This window comes from Aulostomus chinensis, chromosome 1 (genome assembly GCF_037954235.1).
Source record: "Aulostomus chinensis isolate RoL2024-O1b breed Wild chromosome 1, RoL_Achi_v1.0, whole genome shotgun sequence".
NCBI lineage: Eukaryota > Metazoa > Chordata > Actinopteri > Syngnathiformes > Aulostomidae > Aulostomus > Aulostomus chinensis.
The window spans coordinates 65,381,900-65,407,820 of NC_141320.1; the positions used below are offsets into that span (position 1 = coordinate 65,381,900).

General features: G+C 47.8%; 1 protein-coding gene across 5 annotated transcripts in view; it reads left to right on the forward strand.

Annotated features, from left to right (window-relative positions):
* The window catches only part of LOC147272775 (nck-associated protein 5-like), a 109,632-nt gene that overhangs the window by 22,020 nt on the left and 61,691 nt on the right, over positions 1-25,921 (forward strand). For 4 of the 5 annotated variants that reach the window (XM_086201297.1, XM_086201246.1, XM_086201263.1 and 1 more), the window contains one exon: positions 12,282-12,355. In XM_086201297.1, coding sequence (XP_086057423.1) covers positions 12,282-12,355 — 74 coding nt within the window. Of the gene's footprint in view, positions 1-12,281; positions 12,356-21,772; positions 22,122-25,921 lie in introns of those variants that run through there. The other variant, XM_086201273.1, reaches the window with a different exon arrangement.

Consider the following 25,921-nt stretch of genomic DNA (forward strand, 5'->3'; position numbering starts at 1 on the left):
GACCTTGTGGATGAGTGCCCCAGCTGGTCGTGGCCTGGCCCTGACCGTCCCCGGGCCCCTGGTGCTCTCTCACCGATGACAGGCAGCACTGAAGGGCCTGTCATCCCCCAGAGTTCGACAACACAACAGTGTGTGTCACGCGCACCCAGCAGAGAGGGCCCTTCTTTTTGTTTTAGATTTCATCTGTTTGAAGTCTCTTGCCTTCTCTCCCTCCAGTATTAGAAACCATTGAGTGCATGTTTTGTCCTCGTCTCCCTCAAACAAAAGATCACCTGCTTGCTTGTGTGATGCGTCACAGGGTGGAAGCCCTGGGGGGGGGGGGGGGGGGGGGCTGCCTGTTAAAGGGAAGGTTTTCATCGCTGCTGTTGCAGGATGTGCTGCTGATGGAGGATTGTTGGGTGTAGGTTCATTGAAGGAGGGAGGTGCTGGACCTGCTCTACTTGGAAAGAGTCATGAGAGAACCTTTGTTGGGATTTGCTGCGATACAAATAAAATTGACTTGACTCGACTTGCAGCTTCATGTGGGACTTCTCTGTGTCACGAGTGGCTCTTAATATCTCCCTGGATACAACACAGGCAATTTGACTCCCCTGACTGGAGTTGTGGTAGATTTCTGCTTTAGCTTGTGTGTTTACGGAGTGTTGATTCCTGCCTTTCTGTGTTGCTCATCCTAAGAATAAGAGCTTTAATTCTGTCTGACGTGTGTTCAAGAATTTTGCCAGTGGTTATTTTCATAGTGGGAGCCTTTGCCTGAAATGTTTCTCCACAATATCCTGCGTCAGAACTGGCTTCAGTGCAAACACTGCAGCAGAGCGGATGCAACAGAAGCTGAGGGATCTGTCTTGCCTCAAACCGCCGCGGTGACTCGCATTATAATAAGGTGTTGTTTGCGAAGGGGGAACCTGATTTTGTCTGACGTGGCTAATGTGCTCTGTCAGAAGCGTTTGCGGCTGATGCTAGCCTTGTCTCCGCTCTGTGGAAAGTCAGAAGTTGAAGTTCAGTGCCACATCAGCCTGCTGGCTACACTTACAATCAGGAGCCAGTGACCTTCATGCCACTCCCACAATCTGAGAAGTGGGGTTGGTGTCGGGGTGGTGGTGATGGCCTCAAACGGCAGGTTAGAAACGGAGCCTGCTCCTTTTCTAAGGCAAGTCTGACTTGAATTGTGCGAGTCCGAGTTTCAAAACCCTCTCACATGATCTTAAAACGCCAAACATCAACGTGAAGTGCAGAGCAGAACCTTTACTGTGATCGGGAGGATGCGGAAGCTGTCTGCTGACAGCTGAGATTAGCCAGCTCTCAATCCCATAGATTATTGACCCGATCGCTAGAAAAGAACGTCGTCTCTCCAAGCAAAACGACATTCTGTGACTCAGAGCACATTTTACAGTCCATTAATTGATTCTTGAGATGAAGTCATTCGCATACTAGCCCTCTATCACTGGCTGTTTGTCATTAAACGCCAGCCCACTCACACCAAAGATCCATGAAACAATCAATGTCATCTGCATGTGGTAACATTTGCCTGCGAGAGCCATTCACCTGATTGAGTCCCAGTCCCTTTCCGAAGACATAACACACCTTTCATGGCTCCATAACTCAAGTTTACGGTGATGTGCTTGTGGCGCTCAATGATTTTCTGGGACCCTCTCGCCGCTGACATCAGAGCGGTGATTGGAGTTTTATGAGGCAGCGCCGAGCCTCAGGTGAAGAGGATTGAATGGAGGATGCTTCACGCGGCCGCGCTGTTTGACCCTTAGGGCTGATTGTCAGTGGTGTTCGTGGTCAACGAGGGCCTTTGTGTGTGGCCACTGAGGGGCTATTGTGAGCACCCGTGGCAGCCAGCGGGCTATCGAGCCACGACCCAACATCCATCTGGCACAACAGCTGTGGAAGACGGTCGATTCCCAGGATTGGATATGAAACAGTCTCTGGGATTATTATGAGAATCCCAGGATATTTTAATTTGGAGGCATTTCCTGGCTCCCCTCCCCTCCTCCTGGTTGGGGTGAGGGGATACGAGACTCAAGCAGAATTAGTGCATTATTAAGCCGTTGTCCCCTGACCCACTTCCCCCTACCGCCTGCATGGCTCCGGTCCAGCACGGCTCCGTGTCCACGGAAGATTCTGAATGGTCTCCGGATTCATTTGACTGTAAATGGACCTCTTATGTGCAGAATGAGGCGATGCTGAAAGCTCCTCATTTTCATTCATTAATCCGTTCTCAGGTAACGTGTGATCAGGTAACAGCTTCTGACATCCCGATGCAACAGATACAGGAAATAACATTTATTTTTCCACGCAAACCACCGTGAAAGCCAATATGATTCCGTCCAGCACGGAAATCTTTTGTCTGTCAGTCGCCATCCTGGGGAGCCGACATCTAAAAATCTGTTTTGTCAGATGGATTGAGCGGAAAACAACCTTCGAAATGTTTCATGGTGGTTGAAAATAATGTGGAGAAACAAAAGTGATGGAAGCATCTGGCAGCAGCCAAACGCGATTTACAGATCCACGTTCTAGAACATCATTTTTGAGAGTAAAATTCCTTTCAAGAGGCTGTGCTGTCGGTGGAATCAGTCACATGACCACAAAATTGACTAGTGAGGACCAAACTCGTCCTCAAGTCTGAAATACTGCTCTGTTATTGTGCCAAATTTAAAAGAGATTAATCTACAACTTTTTGATTTATGCTGCTCACACACACACACACACACACACACACACACACACACACACACCTTATGACCAGAGTGGAAGTAATAAATGACCCACTTGGAGCCATACTTTCATCCAGATCTGCACCACACAGCTCATTTTTCATCACACGCAGATTTCTAACCTGAAGTTACATCGTAGGAAATTGATGAGAATCTGCAAAATTGTCAGATTTTGCAATGTGTTTAAAAAAAAAAAAAAAAAGATCCGCCACTTCATTCTGAACTAGGCTCCCCTTTGGTGGAGGGAAAAATTAAGTCAATTAAACTGGAACCCCTAAACACGTCCGAACCGGGGAGTTTGGGTCCCCATTCCTATAATCTAGTGCTGTTTGCTGTGTTTCCATGGTAACATAGGTAGCTTTTATATGTATGCATGAAGTCCAACGCTCGCATTCAGTTTCCAGCAACATGGAATCTATTTGAATTTCTCTGATGAGATGAATTCCACATGATTTCATTTCTTTGCTGTCTTCCCCTCCCCTGCGTCTGTCCCTCCTGAACAACATGTCACAGTCAGGTTCCAGCGGGTAGTGGATGTCTTGTGGCTCGTCCATTCATCTCCATAAATAATCTAACCAGCGTGGTCAGCCCGACTTCTGACCTACAGGCAGAACAAAGCTGAATGCTCTAGAGTGTGTGTGTGTGTGTGTGTGTGTGTGTGTGTGTGTGTGTTTGTGTGGTGCACAATGCAGCGGTAAACAGCTCATGCTGAAGGTAATGCTTTCAGGGCTAGAGGGCATCTGATGGGTTGGCTATTGTAACCCCTCCGAATGAAGCCGCTACCTCACTTCAATCAGCCTATTGGAGCGCTGCGGCTGAGAAACGGCTTCCAGAGGCTTCCGAGAATGCGGGAGCATTTACTAAAAGGGGGGCTGCCCCAGATAAAAAGGTTAGCTGAGTACACAAATAATAATGATAGAACAGTGTTGTTATTGTAAGGGCAAATAGCTGGCCTAAGCAGAGGAAATTCAGGTCCTTGCTCTGCGACATTTTCCCACAGTAGCGCCACCATCGCGTTCTGATCCTCAGACATCGCCAGTGCTGAAAAGTCTCAGGATATGAAATCTCAAAACAAACACCGTCTAAATCAGGTTGACGCTCGGGAGGTCAGTTATGATCATTTATTTATCTGATCGACCTTTGACGCTTTCATATTTTCGGGGGGCCTCAAAAAAGTTCCGAGCGCAGAGAGGTCCACTGATGTCACCAGCACGTCTGAGAGCTTTAATGAGAAACATGTCCGACCGCTCTCCAGCGCCCATCTGGAAGAAATAAAACCAACGTGGCTGCTAAAAATAAGACTCCACTTGAGATGATAACAAGGATTTAGTGCCATTAACTGTGTAAATACAGTGTGTGGTTGGCTCCGGATCCATATTGAAATTCCTCGCCGACCTGGAACAGGCAGCGATGATGCCTCTCACAAGCCGGCGAGGCTCGATTTAAATATTTGATGCTGCTGAATTCTCATTCCTCTCTCTTGACCGAGTGTGGCGAGCTGCTGCACTGAGAGCTCTTTGTTCACATTAACCATGAAATAGATGCAAAGTGTCTGTTCGGGACGCTCTTAAAAACAGAATAAAAACACTTCCCGTGCGGTTTCTGGACCGTCGGCTGCTTGTTGCGCGTCGATCTATCAGCGCCGGCGAATGACCTCCACCACCGAGGCCCTGACTGCACTCATGCCTTCTTCTTTTCCTCCGTCTGTTTGCACGATTGCGTTTTTACAAATGAGGGGAAAGAGGAGACTCTGTAACAGCTTCCAGCTCTGATTTCTTCATCGATTCCCGCATTGATTCCTGATCCAGTTGGCCTTTTCAAACCAGCGCCACGATGTTCACCAACTCTCTTTTCCACTCCCGGTTGGCACAAGGCTGTCAGGATGTATCGCTCTGATTAGTCACGCTTCTCCCACACGACCTGCTAGGAAGGCCGGTGGTTGGAGAATCAACATGGAGACGGATATTAGAGACATGATAGGTTCAGATATTTGTAACTAGACTGCAACACTGCTCAAATGTCCTGGTGACAATGAGCTGCATCCATATATTTTTGAAACGGTTCATCCAGGACATTCTTACTTACAGCAATAGAAGCGTGTGTGTGTGTGTGCGCACGTGTGTGTGTGGGGTACCTTGATTTACACCACCCACACAGGTCTGCTGGCTACTCCATCTGCACCCCCGCCGCAAATTTCTTGCAGTCAGCCCTCCGATTCAAACAGGCAACCTTTTGGCCGCCAGCCTGTCTTGGTCGCCCTGAGGCTGCCGCCGCCCCCACGTTCTGTCTGGAGTCAAGTAAAAATATGATGATCGCCCCCTGAAATAATTCATGGCCACAGGAATCATCATCACACTCGGCCCTGCTGTAGAGGTCAAAAGTCACCGGAGCCCATCTCTTTTCTCATTATTATTCCTATATGGTTCCCCCGCGTTCACCACTGTGGCTCCGTCCGTGTCTGTCAGTGTGGATCTGATAAGTGTGAGTGGCACAGGTGGGTCTGGTGATGACAGGTGCACAAACAGACTCCATCCTCTTGTCACATTACCATTTGCCGGGTTACGGTTCCTCGCATGCTCGCATGCTCGCAGGGGCAATCTCCGCCCCTGTGGCGGCAAGACAGAGAGAAAAGGAAATCAAAAGTTGACATTAATGCTTGCAGTAATGCAGCGCTCGCCGCCACATCTGCCCGGCACCTGGGACGGCCGACTCGGCGCGCAGACAGACCCGGGCCAGTAAATCAGCCTGTGGATTAAACCGAGCGGGGCTGTGATAAAGCTGAGGCCTCAAGCAGGAGAGACGTCAAAGAATCCTGACAGAACGTCTCCTGCTAGAGATATCTGTTCTAAAACACACACACACACACACACACACACACACACAGGTGCGTGCGCGGAGGTCACAGGGAGAGCTGTGTTTGCTGTTTTTGATTTGTTACCTGGAATGCTATCCCCTCCTGTCCTCTCAGCTGAACTTTGTAGAAAGATGTGATGATTTCACTCGGTGTCGTCAGTTAGGCTCATAAAATAAGATGGGTTGGGATGTTTTAACATTTAAACTGTCAGCCAGCGCTAGCCTCAAGTCCAGAAGCGCGCTGGAAGGGTGAGCGATGCGGGGCCCATGACGCCGGAGGAACACGCTCGCCGCTCTCCAGCTCGGTTAGGTGTGGCGCCCGTCTGTCAAAGCCTGCATAAACAGAAGCCCGACTTCCCCCTGTGAACCAACCGACATCTGTTTAGCATCAACACTCGGCTCTGATCTGCCCCTTCCCGTCACTTTCCAAAGATTTTTTGTTTTTTTTGTCTGGTTTCAAAGTGTTCTCACTTTCCTGCGGTTGAGTGATGTTTGGAGGCTTCTTGATTAGACAGCAGGACTTTTACAGTGTGTAACGTTCGGTGGCAGATGGAGAAAGCGACGTTTGAGAGTCCGGAGACCTCACCGTGTTCCCCAGTTAGAAAAGCAGAGATAACTGCTGCGCTAGACATGCTTCATTTCTAAGTACCAAGGCCCTGATATGTTCTCGTTAGATGCTTGTCACGCCTTAACAAGTGTGAGTGGCATCACGCACACGTTTAGTGACTGGAGGACATAACTTGAATTGGTCCTCTACCAAGCTCTTGTTTTATTAAGGTGGTTTAATGCATTTCTTAGCAGTTATCTATGCACTTATTGACAGTTAACGAAGCTTTCTGCAGCTAGGTGAGCGAAAGCAAGACGCACCGGATCATTTTTTGACTTTTCAAAGCCTTGGAAGCTTTCACTCCCTCTGTTTCTCTTTATATTTGGACATCCCTCTCTCTCTGTAAACTCTCTGATCCGTTTCTGCACCGGCGCTCTCTTCCTCGCCAACAGCAGCATCCACCCACCCCCGAGCTCCTCTGCGTTGGCAGGTCCAGGTTTCCTTTTCACTTCTGTCATCACCTCTCTCCCTCCTGCTCCCAACTACACCTGGCTGAATATTGGCCCCCGGATGATAATAAAACCCAGCAACCTCCAGGCTTGTAAAATGGGGGCGCAGGCAGACTTCTACCCCCTGTGCGCGTCCCTGTTTCCTAGATTTCCATCCTGTCTGGAAACATTGGTACCAGCATTTTGTTTTTATTTCCAAAAGCAACGTTTCACAACTGCTCCTCCCTGATGTGTTGAAATACGCAACAGCTTTTTTGTAGGAAGTTCAGTCACAATGGCAGCATCACCATCAATGCACGCGTTTGCAGTGTCGTCCACGCGGGAAGCATCAAGCAGCCACGTCAAATCTGATGTATTTCACTCCTCGGCTACATTTTCACCTCTCCCCTGTGAGAGCTGCACCAGGAACAGCTCAGCCACTGTTCCCAGCAGGCATGAATGGTCCGCTCTGTGGAAGCCAAAGAGCAGAAGAGGAGCCCAAACAGAGGAGGGGTTATTTGAGTGTATCTTAATGTTTGGAAAGATAATCTGCAGGGATTTGGATTCCTGTCGGTGGCGAGGTGTTGATGTTTGGGCTGGGCCCGGCGTGAGGTGCTGCTGGAGGAGGAACATCAGATAACCCAAACTCCCGTTAGATGATGAACAGACTCCCTTTTGTTGCTCAGGTAATCCATATTCCCTGACACTCCTGCGTTCGGGGCAGGTAGGCAGATGAAGAATATCCTGCTCACTGGAGGTATTTGTTACATGAATGTCCGCTGTTCAATAAGGCTACTGTGTTAGCCTCCGCCACCACAGTCAGTCAGGGGAGGGTACAGCCTGGTGCTCCAGCTGCATTTGTTGAGCAAAGGTCATCGACGGTGACGGTAAAAGCTTGATTTGATTATGGAGAAGGTGAATATTGAGGAATGGATCATTGATGATGCAGATGATGGGCGCGGCGGATCTCTACTGTTTGAATCAGTTGGTGTTCAGGACACAGCAGATGACTCCGAGTTGGACTGGAACACATGAGAGCGTGACGAGTTCAGCGTTTAACCTCCTGCCAACAAGAGAACAGCAGTGACCAGGCAGTGGTGGGCTTGCCTGTGTGTGAGTGTGACTGATATCGGTCATTTTTTTCCAATTTTTTTTTCCCTGGGAAGCAGAAATGAGTGAAGAGGATCTGCACTCGATGAATCTAGTTTGCTCAAGAAGCCCAGACTCAACTGAGAAGTGAAGGAATCATTCCAGGAAGTGATTCAGTTCAAAGTTTTGAAGGCCACAGAGGCAAGTTTATCCCGATAATTAGCTTGACGCCCAGAAACGACCCCTCAGCCGGCTCGTCTTTGGCGCAATAGACGGATAGTTTATGTGTCAGGTGATCCTCAAGAAGAGCTGCGAAGCCACAGAGAGTAGAGGTCATGACCTTGCCCCTGCTCACTCTTCCATCATCTAAACAGACAAGAAACAATTTCCTTTATGAATTAATCAACTCATTGTGATGCAGGAAACAGCTCCTCAGTTCAGCACAATATAAAGGATCCGGATCACGTCCCAATCCTCCCGTCACATCTTCTAAATAAAACAAGCCAACAAATGAGTCGGCCTTTACGCCGGGCCATCAGCCGGGTTATCAGCCAGGTTATCGTGGCGTGGAGGATATGAGAGTTTGAGATTGTGACAGCAGGTCATTGGGATAATGATTGAAGGATCACTGGTGCAGGATCTCAGAGCACGCTGATAAGACTAATGAATTCTTCCCCGGCTGGCTGATACGAACCAGAGTATCAATACAGGTGGAGGGAGGGCTGCAGAAATCTGCCCAGAGACAATTAGTCACAGTGATTAGTTCATTACCTCTCTACGATAGCATCACTCATTATAAATTACACTGGCAAATGGGAATAAGTTGATGCTGAATAATCTTCATGCAGGCAGAAACTCGGAGGAACTCTGCTGCAGCTTCGGTTGAAAAAGCCACTGTCATAATTCATGTTAGCCATAAAAAGACACACACACGTGTGACCTGCAGTAGCCAGTGTGGACGCTCGCCTTCCCGTCAAGTTCAGGTGGTGAGCAGAGATGTGTAGGGGAGGGGAAAGAGAGAGGTCATGACCTTAGCTGGGTTTCATTCCCCGAGAGGCTGCAGACCAGCCACGAGGTGTCTTATCTGTACCTGCAGCCTCTGGTCCTTGGACACATCGAGCTGGTGGATGCACTCTGACCTCAGCAGCAGCTAGGGCATGTTTCATCTCGCTTAAGCTTTATTTCTTTTTTTCCAGTCAGCTCCAAAGAGGCCTCTATAGGAACCAGACGCTAGTCTAGGACGTGATTCCATCCCTTCTAATCTTCAAGAATGTGTGAAAGAGCAGGGCGTCCTCTGCGAGGCTCATACGGATGAATAATGCATCTGATGTTTTATTACTGAAAAATCTGGACCATTAATCTTAAACAGATTGCAGTCAGTCTGTCGGACTGTTTATGTGGCTTCACACCCAGCCCTGTTTTTCTCCCTCCCTGTTCCTCGGTGGGGCGACGGCGCTCGTGTTTTAAAATTTCATAAAGGCACACGAGCAGTTGGAGGGGCTTGGATATGGGACTCCAACCGCGCACATGGCGGGGAGGGTCTCTCCCTCGGCAGCGTCTGAGTGCTTCCTTATCAAATGCTCTCACGCACGAGTAAACATGACCGGATAAACATTAGTGAGCACCTGCAGTCATGGAGCAGGAGGATCAGCAAACACATTTGCTGGGAGGTTAACCTGAGCTTAGCCTCGCTCAGCAAAACGGCCTGTCCACACTGGCAAAAGGTACATTTTTAGGGTGAACAACTGTAGGAACCACCTCTGTTCCTGGGTCTGGGTAGAAACACTCCTAGGGTTAGGGTCCTGCAAAGCTCCTGGGCGGAGCTGGATGCTGATGTGGTCATTTTTCTAAAAGCTTTGACCGCTACCGAAGTTCCAAGGGCGAAAGAGGATCCCCCATCTTCTCTTCGCTGGCTTCTTCTGCTTGGTCTACGGGGAGCATGTTCCTCAGGATTAACCCTTTAAATGTAGCCCAGATTTTGATGGGAAGAAAAAAAAAAATCTTGAGGGAACAAAGGAATGAGCTCATTCTAAGTTGTTGTTCTGGCAAACAACCCAATTGAAGTTGACTCAAAGGTCGCCATTCAGGAGTCTGCACTGCACGGCAATGGAAGACTGTTTTAGGGTTATTTCTGTAAACCTTTATGTGCTCCTGCGGTGAATTCTACTCCCACACAACTGCAACTGTTTGCATGATGAGATGAAAACCCCCAGTGCTCTGGAACGTGGAACAGGGCACGTGAATCGCCAACAGCCTCCTGAGATTTAGGCTTTCTTGTGTTGAGGAGAACAAATTAGGAATTTAACACTTTTTTGTTCCTTTAAAGGTGATAACATAGTTACAACTCTTTTTAACAGCCGCTCTGCCCTGAGAAATATGCCTCCGATAAAGTCTGGGGTCTGTAAATTATTATTTTTTTCTCCACTTGAGTCCACACGTGAGTACCTGGGCCTCGTGGGAACGGTGCAGCTTTCACTGGCGCTGTAAAACCGTCAGAAGTAATGCCTGTCTGAAGATATAACACGCGGCATAACATACATGAGTCATGCTTTAAATCTCGACTTTAAATACCCTCCCGTTTCACATGACAACAAGCATTCTCTGCATTCCTGTATGTGTGCTGGGGATTATTGCGGTGCCCTGTCATTAGGAGAGGTCTGCGCGATGACAACACGACTCAGACAGCTTTACCTCATGTTTGATGTGGCCTGTAAATATTTCCCCTGATGTGGGGCCTTTCACGAAGAAGGTCCCCCTTTGTGCAGGGGCCTTAATCATTACGGGATCGTGTTGCTAATGGTCTTTCTGAGACAGACCCAGGACAGTTTCTTCTGTCTACTTGAGGGAGAAGTCACACATTTTATTTGACTACATGAAAGATCTGAACTTTTCTTGCATATTTCTTTTGCCTGTCACCTCATGCTGCACCAAACCTTTGAGTAACTGCTCACCGTGTGTGTGTTTTTGAACCTGTTTACTGCAAAAGAGGTCGCAGCTGTCTGTCGGTGCAGTGAGGACGAATGCAAAATGTGACCTTCTGTTTGAGCCAACAGTAAATTTAAGTTTGTGCTAATGTCCTTTAGCTTCGGTGCTAGCGTGACACTCCGAGACTAACAGATGGCTCCAAGCCACTGATGTTAGACGCTCCAACTGGTTGCTTTCCAAACATTTGTCAGAAATAATGGTATTAAATGATGATGATAATGGAAGAGATGTTAAAAGTATTAAGGGATATTGTTGTAATACCGTGGGAATATAATGCAAGTATGAAAGAAATTGAAAAATGCAGCACCATGCTGTTCCACATCGATTTGTTGTCGTGCTCTGGCGACAGCCCTATTTGCCTAATGGTCACCCAGAGTGCCCTTGACTGGCGACTCAGCAGGGAACTGGGCTCCTGCCATGTTCTGCTGGCATCGGCGCGAGCTGCTCGCTGTTTTTGATACTGGGATGTGAGATTAAGTACCATAATTGCTCTGGGGAGGTGACGCAGGAGGAGATTAAACAACGTACCGTATTTATTCCAGCAGCTTGGGAACATCTGGCCTCCACCAAGTTTGCTCTCAAGGCCACAGGTTAAAAAAGCTTATGCAGTGATAACAGCGGTTCTTGATGTCTTGCGAGGCCCTGGAGGCGTGTCACCAGGAGGTCAGAACCAGTCAAAGGTATTCAGCTGGAGTAAATGAAGGCTAAAACAGCATTTTTTATAGTAGCCTGTTTATGATGAAGCTTGTGATATACAGTATCTTACAGTTCCTCTTGTAAACATTCAAACGGTTCAAAGAAACCTCTCAAAGCAAGGCTTTAATGCATCAATGAAATAATAAGCACAGCAGGAGAACCTACAGCTGCACGCAAACATTTTTTTTTCTATTCTAGCGGGAGTACAAGCAAAGAATTCATGGCTGAACCAGAGAAACAAACACAAGCTGCAGATTCTCCTGGCTTGGTGACATCGTCTTGTTCAGTTGCACCTTGAGAGCACATGACCAGATTGCCTGGGGATCAATGCAGTGCATCTGTCCCAGGGAGATAACCGTTGCCCGGTGGATGCGTCGTGAGCTGTCAAACCGACGTCTAATTAATTAATCGCAACCCTCCGCTCTGGTCTGACAGCATCAACCGTGCGTCTATGTGGCCTGATTCTGCTTTATGTAGTCGGACCACGAAAATCATTAGACCATAGCCCAGAACTCCCGACATCTGTTTTCCCCATTCTGCTCTTAGCGTTAGCTCATTCTGTCCGCTGTAACTCAGTAGCGCACGTTTTGGAGTGTGGGGCTATTCCCAGCTGACATTACACAGCTGGGCTGGCTTCTGGGCCAGCCGTTAGAAGTTATCCAGAGGTGCCCCTGGAGTTACGCTTGTAGTTCTGGTTCGCTGTTCTTTACACGTTTATGAAAACATCACATATTTGATCAGTGACTGGTCACGGTTGTTGTTATTCGTCTCAGTTGATAATGGTTAAGATGGAAACCTTGGTTGAAGCCTGCCTGTGTTTCCACTTAACTTTCTGCTCAGACTGGGGTTTTGCACGTCGACTCGGCTGCTCACTCTTGGCTTCTCTTGTCTCTTTCTTGGCAGGAATACATGGACGCCAACAAATGCATTGACGAGCTTCTCAAACAGCTTGAAGAGGAGCGTCGAAATGTCAGGAGGTAAGAGGTTCTCAAGACTCTTGGGCAGATGTTTTATTGCCTAAGGATGTCTGCAGCTGCCTGCAATCCATTCCCAATCAGAGGCAGCAGAACAATGTTGTTTGGTTTTGAGCCCTAGACAAGCTTTGTAAGCTGTTCTTGAGAAATGCTTTTTGTGTTGGAAGAACACTAAAACGTGTCAGACAATGGGGAGACTCCAGGCCCAGTGTGGGGTTGACTGAGGGCATTTCTCATGGAGGTCCTCTGCTCAGACAATGGGAATGAAGCGCTTATGGAGATGCCGATCTCCTGACCTTGTCCCCTCACTGCTCCTATCATCCTCACCCGTCCAGTGATGCACCGCCCCCACAGAGCAGAGAGACAATTTTTTAAACTTCACCCTCTTTTGTAGAAGCTTCTCTCCATCTCAATGGAGCTGTACTCCCCCTGGCTGAAAGTAATTTTCCCCCTGAGTGAGCAGAGAGGGGCTGGGGTTGGACACAGGGGGGATAAGGGTCTCGGGGGTGGGTGGATGACCACTGACCATCCCCTTTACTAGGTCGTGGAGCCCCTTAATAAAGAAAGTGAGTAAAGGAATGACCCTCCTATCCGGGTTGTCGCCACCCCTCGTTATATGACATCTTCAGTGACACCCAGAGTGACCTAAGACCTCTGAGAACAGCCGGGATACCACTGAAGGGGCCAACCCGTGTCTGTACGGGCTCCAAGAGACTGGACAGGATTTCTCACTACAATTGCATGGACTTTTATCGGGGTCCTTCACATCCGATTACAGTGGAGCAACGAGGGTCAACAGGACATAGTCCCCCCTGAGAATTCCTGGTCTCCACGGTTCTGCCTTACCACTTTTGCTAGCTCTAGACTGAATCCACTGTTGCCTGCGCTCATATCTTATGTCTGGTAGATTGGGTCAAGAGAGAGTGTATGAAATTTTGGTGCAGACCCATTTAACATAGTGAAAATTATGTTTTTTTCACACTGAGTTTGGGTGAGGTTGCCTTGGCAGAGTTAGGGGCTCTCCAAGTTCCCTCTAGTTCTTGAATATTCGTGGAAACTCAACCATCCCCACATCATGATTGGCTGCACAACTCAGGGTTTGGTTGGTCCACTGCCCCTATCAGAGCCATCTAGATGTAAGCTAACCATTGCATATTCAGCTTCAGCTCGCTGTTTTCAGAAGCCACAAACCACCAGGCAGAATTTGCACTTCGGTGTTGTTCAACTTAGAGTCAGGACAGTGATGAACGACTACACAAAGGCTTTTGTTCAGCTCAAACACAGAATACGACTTAAAAACCTCCTCCTCCGCCTTGTTAGGCAGCATCTCACGACGCGGTCTCCCTCCGCCCCTCAGAATATGGGGCCCATCAATCCTTCAAGAGGAGAAAGACAAGCACTTACATTCCTCTAGTTCTCCGCATCCCTACTTCACGACCCAGTGACCCGATGCATTCATGTCTATCATTGTAGTGCATTATTGGGTAGTTTCACACTGGTGAGGTACACAGATCGGACAATAATGAGTTCTTTTAAAAGCAAATTATGGTTTGAATATAAAGTATGCCCAACACTTTGATTTTTCCTTCCCTTAGAGTGTGAGAGTTCTTAATCTGATTGTATGTCAAAAGCACGTGTTCTATCGTCCATCGCATCCACACTCTCAAAGACAGACAGTCCTGGAGCTCTAAGCCCCAGTGGGATGCCGGCCAGGCTTCCCCGCTTCTTCTATTCAATGCAGCCACATCCTTGACGGACGGAAACAAAAGCTCCACAGTACAGTGTCAACATCAGATGGAGCAAATCCAGATTTGGCAACATCAGTCGTGATGTACAGCTGACCCGCGTTTGTTTTAGTGTGAACTCATTAAAGAAACATCCTTTAAGTGTTGGAGGAAAAGGTTTATTAACATCTTGCTGGGCGACAGACGTTTGGGAGGGACCTAATGATGCTCGGCAGTGCTAAAAGGCATGACGGGCGGCGAGTGAAGTTTGTGTGACCTCTTTCTGACAAGCTGCTGTGTCAAGGCACCGTGTAATCTTCCCCGTGGATTAAAACAATGTAGGTTTTCTGTCTCTGCTTCCATTTTTAACTGGTGTTTTTCTCTGAATCTTTTTGTGACCTGGTTTTTTTTTTTTTTTTTTTGTGGGTCAGACATGACATACTGGGTTAACATGTCCTGAAGCTGCACTCACCTGCCTGCCAGAGCAGATGGTGTTTGTTTGTAACCCTTTCCACACCTTAGAGGACAGGGAGGGATGAGGAGGCCCCACTCAGGGTGAGTGTGATGGGGGAGGAAGGGGACTCAGCTGGACAGCCACAGAGCTGAGGACAGGTTGCATGGGGCATGCAGCTGCAGCCAAAGGACATTAGCGATGACATCTGCTGATCAATAAGCCATTTGTCATGTTCATAAAGCAACAGTGCTTCAGAGATGGGAGAGATAGAAAATGGAGTCAGGTCGGATGTGTGTCTGGCTGAGGGATTACAGGCAATAAGTAAAAGACTTTCTTTGTGTGAGGGAATATTCCTGCGGGGTAGAATGGAAAATAGACCAATTTTGTCCTGCAGCCATCCAGTATTTCTGTCCGTTTGTCCTTGCTTGACCAGACGTGCTTGGCTTTGAGATGTTGTATTGTTATTCTGAGAGCTGCTCTCTATTAGACCCACTGTTTTCTGTTTAATGTCCTTTACTGATGTAAATCCTATAGCCAGTAATCTCTTCATTTATAGCAACTGAACTTTTAAGACTCCTCAATTTAGGGGAAACCGACGGAAGAAAATGTCCTTGCTCTCCTGCAAGGACGCCAAGTTTAAGTGAAAATAAAATATGTGAGTGTATACACAAGAGAGGAAAAAGACCACAGGAGCACAAAGCTGGGAAACAGCTTTACAAATCTGTGCCTTGCTGATGTTACTACAAGGCGTATCTAGCCTCAAAGACGCCTGTGTGCTGCCGGCAGTCTGAGCGAGATGAAAGGCTGTAATCCTGGGCTGAAGTATGTGGCGAGTCTTGTTCTGTCGATGAGGAGGTAGGCAGGGTTTAGCCTCCCGCAGACCCTCCAAACGCCCTCAGGATCTGCCGTCTCGCTTGGGTGAGAGCTGTGCATTTTACAACTTTAATTGGATAAGTTGACCGGTCTAATGCAATAATTTGATCAGGGTAAGCTTCAAATGGATCTAATACACTCCTGAAGTATATTTGTGTGCCCTCTGAAGTGAATGACTTGGTCTAATCCATCCATTAGAGGTCACTTTACGGCCCAGGAGCCCAGACTTGAAGATATCTCAAAGAGCCTTAAGTGGGCAAATAAATTAGACCATGAAACCTTCATAAGAACCTTCAGGCACTGCTGGCATTCATAATTTAGCCTGTATTTTCCTCATCGGATGATAAGACGCAAGCAGCTACAGTAGGAAGTAATAATAGTCCTTTAAAGGCTGTTTGTGCATGTATTTTTAATTTCATGGCACCTTTAATTTGCTGTACAAGTAGGAAAAAAAAAAAAAAAAGGCTCTGCAGCTTTTTTTTTTAACCTGCCAGTCCAGACAGAGTAAAAACACAAGATGATGACACAGGTCAGTTAGTTTGCAAGGCTTCACTAACTGTCTGACCGGTTGTCTCTCCAGTCCTGTAAATGCCAAAGCTGTGATTCATGTGAAAAGTCCATACATGCATGCGTTTTTATGGAGCTTATGAGAGGAAGAGGTTAATCAAATGGGTTAATGAAGCCTTTTATGGATGCTCCGTCAAGGTCGTTCCATCGCTGGTCACAGAGCTGCATTCCCATGCACACTGGGTACTTAATACTATGGCCGTCCCCTGCTCCTCTCTGACGGTGCCAAGGTGAAGTGTGATCGTAAGCAGCTGTCTCCTGCACGTCTAAAAAGATCTACTTGGCACAATGGATGTTTCCTTGCTGCAGTACGTAAGGTATTTGTTGTTAGCAGCTGCTGCGAAGCGCAGATACGCAGCCTTTTATAGGACGTGTAACACATATTCTTGGCACTTGGACTGAATGAGCTGTTTTCCTCGAAGCAATTAGCAGTTAACAAATAACAGGAGAACTATAAATTATCCGTTGCATATCTGAGTCTGATGCTATCAAACTGAGAAACAAGAACACACATCTTGTCCTGTTTAACGATGCAGCAAACAAACATTCACCAGGGGGAAAGTGCACTTTTTAACATGCAGTTTAAAGGCTATTAGCTAATTAGCTGCAGCACATTAAACAGCGTGTAAACATACCTGCAGCTCAGCCTGATTAGATGCCGGTGTGGTCATTGCTCCTCCAAATCCCTGTTAGCGGCACACTGTTTGCCCAAAGAGGCTTGTTTATTTATGTTGCCTCATTCCTTGGTTATAATGCAATGACATTCCTGTCTGCTTACACGTCCACGGCTCAGGCAAAAAGGAGCATTTCTGTTGTTTTCTAACATATTTTAGTGACAAAACCTGGTTTATTTGTTTTTTTTTTTTTAAATCAGATTTCAGTCACCAGCATTTGTGGCTTTTATAGAAATGAACATCCAGGTCTCCACTCCTTTGTGCAATGAAAGGACCAGCTTTGAGAGAATGTGCCGTGGCTCCTTTTGTGCTCATGAAAGCGTGCAGTGATTTGGACCAATGTGCTGCAGAAAGAAAACATCCTCATTTGAAGATAAGACCAGCGGCAGGTCCTGTGTGGTGGTTTTGGCTGGTAGAAGTCACAGTGGTTGCATCCACGCTATTTACCTCTGTGGGAAACATCATCTCATCTTACCAAGAAACAGGAAGAGGTGCGAATTCGTCACAACACAGCAGTCCTGAGGGCGTGTCCTCGAAGGAGTCTGGAGATGTAGTGAAGCTTTAAGTCTGACTTGATGAAACTCTCCACAAATGGAACAGAACAACACATTTTGCGATGGTTTTCTTAACGTATTGCATGACATCATCAGCAAACTGCTAGGACCTTAATTTGGAGACTTGATCTCGGTCCCCACTTGTTGAACATTTGGCTTCATCAGTGGCTGTTTGCATCAAACCACAAACCCGGTCATGTGGCTGTATAGCAAGACACTGCCAGACTGTGCAGCCTTTAGCCTCAGCTTGTCTTCTGTGAGTGTCAGATTTGCTGCTGGTTTGTTTGGGTGCACATCAAGCTTTTCCACGTGTTCCTTTGCTGCTGGAGCAGGGCACACAACTCCAAAACCTGACCATTAACTCGCATCTTGTTGTGGCACCCTTCAAAAAACCAAGCAATTGCTTTTGCTCACTTTTTGCCTGCAGTTAATATGAATAATAGCAGTATTTACCTGCCGGTGTGATTGTTTCCACACCCATTTGTCACTTAAAAGTCCCTTACCTTAAGGAAGTAACTTAAACCGAAATAATGTGTTTTGGAAGCTTCATGGCACAAAAAGCTGCATGTCTGTTTGTTAAAACGTGGCCGGGCCTCCACTTCCACTCCACAATAGTCCCATTTGTTTACTGCAATCACACAAAGAATGTCGAAGCAATTTACATAAGATTAATCCAAGATTAACTCAATCAGTCTTAATCCTGCTCATTCCAGCCTCGATGACTCGAAGCGTTTCCTGAGTTGCATGGACAAGTAAATGTCTCCTGTCTTGCTGGAGCATCGTTCTGCCTCCCCCCCCCCCCCCCCCCCCCCCGCATCCCCCTGCTTAATGAAACATGTCGGAGGTGCATTATCGCTTTCATTGTGTCGCATACTTCTTTATCTCGCAACACACCAGTCAAATGACACACGCATAGACGCTGACAAACACACACAGAGGGTTCTTTCAGCGCGCCCCATCATGTGATGCGCATCTGTCTGGGCATTTTCAGTTGTGAGCTTGTTTGTGTTGGGTAAACAAACAGGCTCCCTGTCTGTAGCCTGGAATTTCCTTTGCTGATACTGATGCTTCTAAAAAAGAGACTCGTCATGTTGGCGGCTAAATATGTAAGCTCCAAACGATTCTCCTCGCTTGTACGTGACTTTGAATAGCCCCTCTCAGGAGCAAGCCGAAACACGGCCTCCGTCGACTTCACGGGAGGTTTTTCTTCTCCTCTTGTGTGATTAATGTCTGTCTCAGACACACACCTAGACGGCGGAATGGAGTGGCCGGGTAATGAGCTCAAGTGACGCATGCTGGCCTCCCCCCGGCGGCCTCTGGTCACTCATCTGTGATCAAGCTGCAGGGGATTAATGTCACCGGGGGGAAAGTGTGGCTGATGGCTGGAGCCCTGGACATTCCACCTGCATGCACCTTTACACTTTTAAAATGAACACAAAACAACGGTAAACTGAGTTCAGGAAAAATGAAGGATTGCTGTTGCTGGAGGAATGCTGTGACCGACAGTTTTTTTGGAACGGTCTCCCAGTGGAAGTCATCATATTCAATTAAACCATCATCCGTGGTCTAAAATGTGGGGGTTCACATTATAAAGTGATCAGCCTGAAATAGGCTCTTGCTGCATTTGATGGTCTCATCGTGCCTCTGAGGCACAGGTGCAGTTTTATCGTCCCTCCAGAGTAAAAGCAACAGTGCAAAGAAGAAGACATCACGTCTGACTCACTGGCCAGTGGAAGACTACCTGTGTATCATGGTTGTCCTTGGGTTTGGAGGGTATAAGCTGTCAGCGTGTCGTCGTAATGTTGAGCAGAAGTAATACTTTGTGTGCATTTCATGCTTCCTGGCACCTGAATAAATCAATACATCCTGTAAAACTCAGGTTTACTCTTTCTCTGCAGCTCTAAAACTTTTTAACTGATTCTGTAGCCGCAACATCAAGACCGAAAACCAAGCGCTCGTTCTGCCTTTGTGTTGATGTTGACGTGTCTGTAACTCGATCTTTCTTCTAATTTGCTGTCTTGGCTGCGTCTCTCTCACAAACCTGGAAAACCTTGCGTGTAGCACACATAGAAGCTGCCATGTCATGTCAGTTGTACACGTCACCTTATAATCCTTCTTTTTCCACGTTCCTGAAACATATGCATGTGCTGGAGTCGGAGCCAGGCAGATTAAAATCTTTATGCCGTGACATAAGTGACGGTGCTCGTTAAAGAAAAAGCAGGTTTAAATTCTGCTACCTAGCGCTGCTTTTAGCCGCAGGGGCTAGCAGAGTGGAGCTCAAGTTCATAGTATTGGATGATCCAATAGAAGCTACACACTATCGTAGCACAGGAAACCTGACAATAAACACGCTTCCATGTTAAGGTTTCACGTCAGTGCCTGTGAGTCCTTGGTATTGTAGATGAAGGTTTTTGAACGTTCAAGGTCCTTCAGCACCCTCCTCTCAGACCACCCTGCTGCACCACATTACAAATCCATATCGATCGTCCGCCCCCTCCAGCGACTGTCCCAGCTCCGTCCTGTCTCCTTCCTTCACCCCCTCGCCTCCCTGTGGAATGCTAACCTAGCCTGTGTGTGTGTGTGTGTGTGTGTGTGTGTGTGTGTGTGTGTGTGTGTGTGTGTGTGTGTGTGTGTGTGACATTGATGGAGCCAGGCTGGCTGTATGGGCGGCCAAGTGTTTCCAAACAGTGGAATCTGTCACTGACACCCTGGCAGAGCAATAAGCGGTGCCTTAATGAGCTCAGCAGATCACTCAGACACACATACACACACACACACACACACACACACACACACACACTTGTCATAATCATGCTTGTGACCTACACGTCTTATACACACTCCAGTAGCAACACATGCATTGCCATATGTGCACATGTAAACACAAAGCCATACATCACATGCACGATTACAGCAGAAACAAAGAGGGGGGGGATGTGGGGATGGGGGGGGGGGGTCTCTCCAGGTCTCCAACCTCCTGATTCACTTCCTTGATCAAATTAGAATGGAACGCGGCCTTCAATATTTCTTGATTACTCCACATACGCAGAGTTAGTGCTGACTCAGCCATCCATATGTCTTTTTTTAACCAAAACGGGACCAATGGCGCCGATCGGGGCCACCTGCTCTGAGAATCGAATCAGGCTTGTTCTATATTCAGATCGTCCCGTGTGACAGCTGCGCGTATCATAAACACAATTAGCACTCGCCATGACATTCTGCTCATGTAGGCAATAATCAGGCATCGGGAATCGCTGGGTTTCATGATGATGGATGTTTGTGGTGTTGTGTGGTAAAATTCCCCTCTCATCTTGAAGTTTCCTGGCTCCGCCCCCTCCCCACTTCTCCATCCTAATTTTCTCACATGGTTGGTGTCATTGTTCATTTAACGCATTAGTGACAGTGAATGAGGGGCAAAGTGGCAGCGATGGCCCCGGCTCTAAGTCAGAGCCGGCCTTTCTTCCCCTCTTTAACTGAGCGCTCCTGTCACCGGGACCCTTTTAATTCCCCCTTTCACCCCTGCAGCCCCCACCCCTTCCCTTGCACTGGTCCTATTGGGGGGCAGACAATAGAGGGTACCCCCTCCCTCCGTCATCCTCTGCCTCTTCCTCCCCCCTCCTCATCTCGGTGGGCCCTGGCTCGCAGGAGTCCTGCCTGGTCGAGGGCTCTGGGCTGCAGTTTGTCACAGCCATTCAGCTGAGACTGATTGTGATTGCAGCAGATGGGCTGGACGGGCTCGTTCGGCCCTGGCGACCCAAGCACTTCTCTCTCTCCCTCTCCCTCTCTCTCTCTCTCTCTGCTTTTCGGTCTCTTGATCTCTTCCTCGCTTGTCTCTGTCATTTGTCAGCACATTCTCTTTTCCCCCAATTGGTCCCTCGTCATGCTAAAACATGCAGGCAGCCCCAGCTCCATTTCTGGGGATCAAAAATGCTTTCTGGCATTGTTATTAGGGACCTGACAATTCTTTGAAGACCTCCTCTTCTCCCTCGAGCTCTATTTTCCTTTCACCGTCACTCACATGCACGAGTTATTATTTCAGTTCAATAAAGTGTTCTTTAAATTCCGACAAACCGCAGCTGAAGTTATCCCATGACACTTTACATGTCCCGTAGGTCTAAATGAGTTTGCAAATCACTTTAATTAGGAAAAGCTGGGATGAAACATTCAACTTCCATATTTTGACTTTTATTGTGAAAGTGCTTCCAGTCTTTGTGGCTTTGCCTTATCCGTCTCTTTTCATCTAAGAGACCCCACTTAGCCCAACATCACAAGCCGACTGCAGTTGCCTCTCGCTTGTTGGGAGGGGAGTTCACCCCCCCCCAACACTGTTGTCACCCCCTCTAAACTCCTCCTCCTCCCCTACAAACCCCCATTCCCCTGAGGAAAGAGCCACCTTCAGAGATGCAGCCGTCTCACTGAACACATGTTAAATGTCCTACGAGCCGGAGGAGGAGGGACGCAGTCGGAGAGAGAGCGAAAGAGAGAGAGAGAAGCAGACTGAGCAGGGAAATACTACTGAAGAGAAGATAAAGCCAGGAGGCGGGATGGGCGGGGGGGGGAGGCACACATAGAACTGTGTGCGCGCGCGCATGTGTATGTGTGTGTGTTAGTGATCGAAAACACAGCAGAGAGGGAGAGTGAAGGAAGAGGAGAGGGACGCAGGAGAGTCGACGCATGTTGGCAGATTGAAGGAAGGTAGAGGAGGAAGCGATGAAGGCTTGAGGGAGCGTAGAAGGGGAGGAGAGGCAGACAAGTAGAGAGAGAGAGAGAGAGGGAGAGAGAGGGGGAGCGGTGCTGCATTGTGGATGTAAACTTTATCATCTGCGGGATCAGTGGGTAGCAGCTGCAGAGCAGGAGGAGAGCGTGCTGCTGGATTACCATGTGTGTCCTCTGAATGCACCAGGATGCTGCAGCTCCACCAGGGTAAGAAGGAGGCAGCTTTTCATCTCACATCCGTTCTGAAACCTTCTCTAAATGCCGTGTTGTCTTCTTTAATTGTCCTTCCTGGAGCTGGGATCTGTATTTGTGTCAGACTTCCACGCAGCCGTCAGCTGTCTTTACTTTGTCCCAATAATCCCCAGGAGAGGGAACATATTTCATATAGCAGCGCTGTGCGAGGGGATGATCTCAGATTTGCACTGAGCTTGATTGGCCAGTTGCAGAGATGAAGGTTGGGGGGGGGGGGGGGTCGCGTGTCCTGTTGCTAGTGGCAACAGCATGTGGCAGGGGCACAGTGTGTACAGTAAACCACTTTGATTGTGATTGATAACAGAAGGAAATGGATAGCAGAGGTAAGGCGATCCGGCGTTGCAGGGGATTTATGTGCAGGAATGCATGTTTCACCCCTCCCACCAGTCCTTTCTTCCCTTATACTCAAGCAGATTAAGATTTTCTATCCAGCCCACTAATCTCAGGCTGAAATGACTGGTGTTGAGCTGGGTGTGAACGCAGCAAAGTGGTGGAGAATTATGTGGACTCAGCATGGACAGAAAGTCACAACAGGCCAGGGGTCGTTGCTCGGCGGCGGCCATGTTTAAAGGACTCAGAAGGAGCAGCGAGTACGCCAAATCTTCGCTGGATTTGTTATCTCTCAAAACAGAACCACAAGAGAACATGAGAATGAGAGCATGGGAGAGTTAAGGAGGTATCATCATGTTGGTGTTGTCAAAGGGCCAGAAAGAAATACCATTCTGTCTTTTAATAAAAAAAAAAAAGAAAAAAGTTTGACATGATTTTTTTTTTTTCACCATGGGAATTGTGGCTTTCCAACATGATGGCAAAAAATAGCATCATGTAGTGAAGTCGATTCTGGCACTAAGAGGTATTTCTCAGTACTGACAGTGAGGTTCATGGACATACGAGGTAATACATGTGTATACTTGCCTGCTACAGGATACTGTGGTGATAAAATGTTGCTAAAACCCCGTTGCTGGTTCAGTTTTGGTTTTAACTAAGTTTGCGGACAGGTTGGGGTTAAGTAAAAGTCTTGGTAATATGGCGTCCACCCCTGTGATGGCTGTGGTTCAGTCCTGCTGTAAAGTTACTATGGAGAGCACTGAGGGCCATAAAGCTGGAGCGAGTTGTTTCCAGTTAATTTGAAGCATTTGACATGTTGCACAAAAGGAGACGTGCGTTAGCTTGGTGTGCTCCTGTCCACCGGTCTGGAGCGAATAACCTGGAGAGAAGCGAAGACAGGGGTGTCAGAGAAGAAGAGGAGGTGGTCGTAGCCACCCGCCGTCTGGAGGAGTCGGGCAAGTTGGAATTGTTCTTTGGTATCGCTACACACTGTTGGGAGACGATCAGAAAGTTCTGGAATATCGGGGAAGTCGCTACATTCAAGTTTATTGGAAAAAGAGGTTTAGTGTCCTTTTTTATGCAGTTGCTCTTTGTGTGCGTTGGTGGAAAGTGTCGCCATCTCCTTCAGCCTTTACAAAAACTTCCAAATGAGTGAATGGAAGCAGGACGCGTGTCTGTGATACTGCAGGAATGGGACATTCAAGAGTATCATAAGGAATACGATAAAACCACACCACTTCCTCCTTCTCAAGCGTGTGACTGATCTTTCCTGAAGAACGAGTGTTTGTGTCAGTGGATGTTTAACCTCAGGACAATCATGCACTTGCACGCATCAGTAAACCCATGATCACATCCGCCATTTATCAAGTAGCTGCTTCATTTTTCATGTTCTGGGTCGTGTATTGACGCCGTTAGTCACCACAGTTTGCAGCCAGTGTCCTTTTCCTGCCTGGAAACTGTTGTGACATCATCCTGCCACCGGGGCAGATGTGCTGGGCAGTTTGAGCCTGCCGGGCCCTGAAACCTACCTGGGGATTACTGGCTAAGAGGATTGCCATGTGGGGGGATTTGATTTTATAGAATTAAAACTGTAATTCTCTCCATCTCTGCCACCGTCGCAACAGTGCAACATTTCAGCGTTCCATTACTGCATGTCCTACATTTAAAAAGTCACGGGAGCATGTCGGAGTGGAAGGGCGCGCATGCTGCTGGGATGTTCATTCATTAGAAGAGAGGCGTTTGGGGTTAGTGTGCCAGCTGGCTTTAGTCGAGTGATAATCATTATCCAGCGTGGAAAAAGACTCCACGCAAGACGCCACTGACACGTGAGCTTTTGTGTTTCTTTCCACCTCTCCGATTCGTATCCGTCACTTCGCCTCTCACTCCTCTGCATCCGATTTTCCAAACTTCTCCTCATCTCCTCCCCGCATGTGGTACTCTGTATTCGCTGACCCTCAGCTAGCATATTGGGTTCAGGTCAAACTGAATTACTGAGGAATGTTCCCCTGTTCAATGGCCGGCCTAGTGGGCCTCAGCATGGAAGCACTTCCCCTTCATTGACAGCCAGGGGACTTTCATATCCGGGGGGGGGGGGGGGGGGGGGGCGGGCGGCTCCTTCCAGACGACTTTCCCATATAATTCCCTCTGTCTACGCAGTGTTCGTCGGCACAGTGGAGCCGAGAGCTTAATGATGTGTACGTGTGAGGCACATCTCAGGATCTCGTCAGCCTGAGCCTCTCTGTTTGTGTGACTGCAGGCCATCCAGCACAATTAAGGGTGCTCTCAATGCATTCCACCCCTTCGCCTGCTCTACATTTATCTTCCCCCACCAGCAGCACGTGGGAACTCTAAAAACAGTCCTGCAGAGCTCTCTGCGGCTGGCATGAACCTGTTTTTGCAAATACAGCATCTGAACATAGCTCAACAAAGCATTTTGACATTCTGCCAAGCTGAGCATTTTTGATGCAAAAGCCAGAACACATTTAGCTGAAGTTTGGTGCTTTGCTTTTCACTGAATATCAGTTTCTGTCTCCTGCTTGCCTAAATTAGGACACTGTCACTCAGGAAAAACATAAAGTTTAATGGTCCGAGACAATTTATAAGCAATAAAAGTCTTTATTTGCTGGCTATCAATGGCTTATTGCATGCACTGACTCTCTAGCCTGGAGACAAAGCTTTGCCCAGACACCCTCGCTGACTGTTGAGAGCATTTTTGTGGTTTCTTAATGGCTTTGCATGTGAGTTCACCAAGGTGCGAAGACTTGTGGCCTGTTTTTGCATGTAAACAGCCTGTTTTCTAGGCTAACGCCAGCTTCACTCGCTTGCAAACTTATGTTGTCCCATTATAAAAGTTGATAACTCTAATATGCATGCACTGAATTCCCCAACGTGGCTTATTTTTAGGTCACATCCTTGCATTCCCAAGATAACACGCTGTTGTCCTTGTTTACCTTACCCAGACTTCCTGCTGACACACTTTCACAGTCACATGCATCTCTCAAGTTTTTAGATCAAAGCTGCCGGTGAGCGTTCCCCCATTGTATCATATTTTCTTCCTGTCACAGTGACACTTTTATGGGAGCAAGCTGTTTACGCGGTTGGAAAGGGGGTCAGTGTCATATTTGAGGTTGCGCGGGGCGGAGAATGTCAACACACTTCAGCTCCCCGCTATCTGGCCTGTAAATCACTGGATAATAGTGGGAGAAACATGCTGGACGGCGGCCAGCGGCGGCTGGAGGTGTTGGCGCAGCTGGAGGAGCTCACCTTCGAGCTGTAAAAGTCTTTTTCCAAACACCTCTTCTTTTAGCCATTTGGTGACTCTCTTTGCCTCCGGTGAGTTACAGTCAGCGCAATAGCCTTTCAATTACTTGATTGCCAACATACCAGAGGACCAAAATGAGGGTGCTGCGGCGATATTGCAGCAGGGA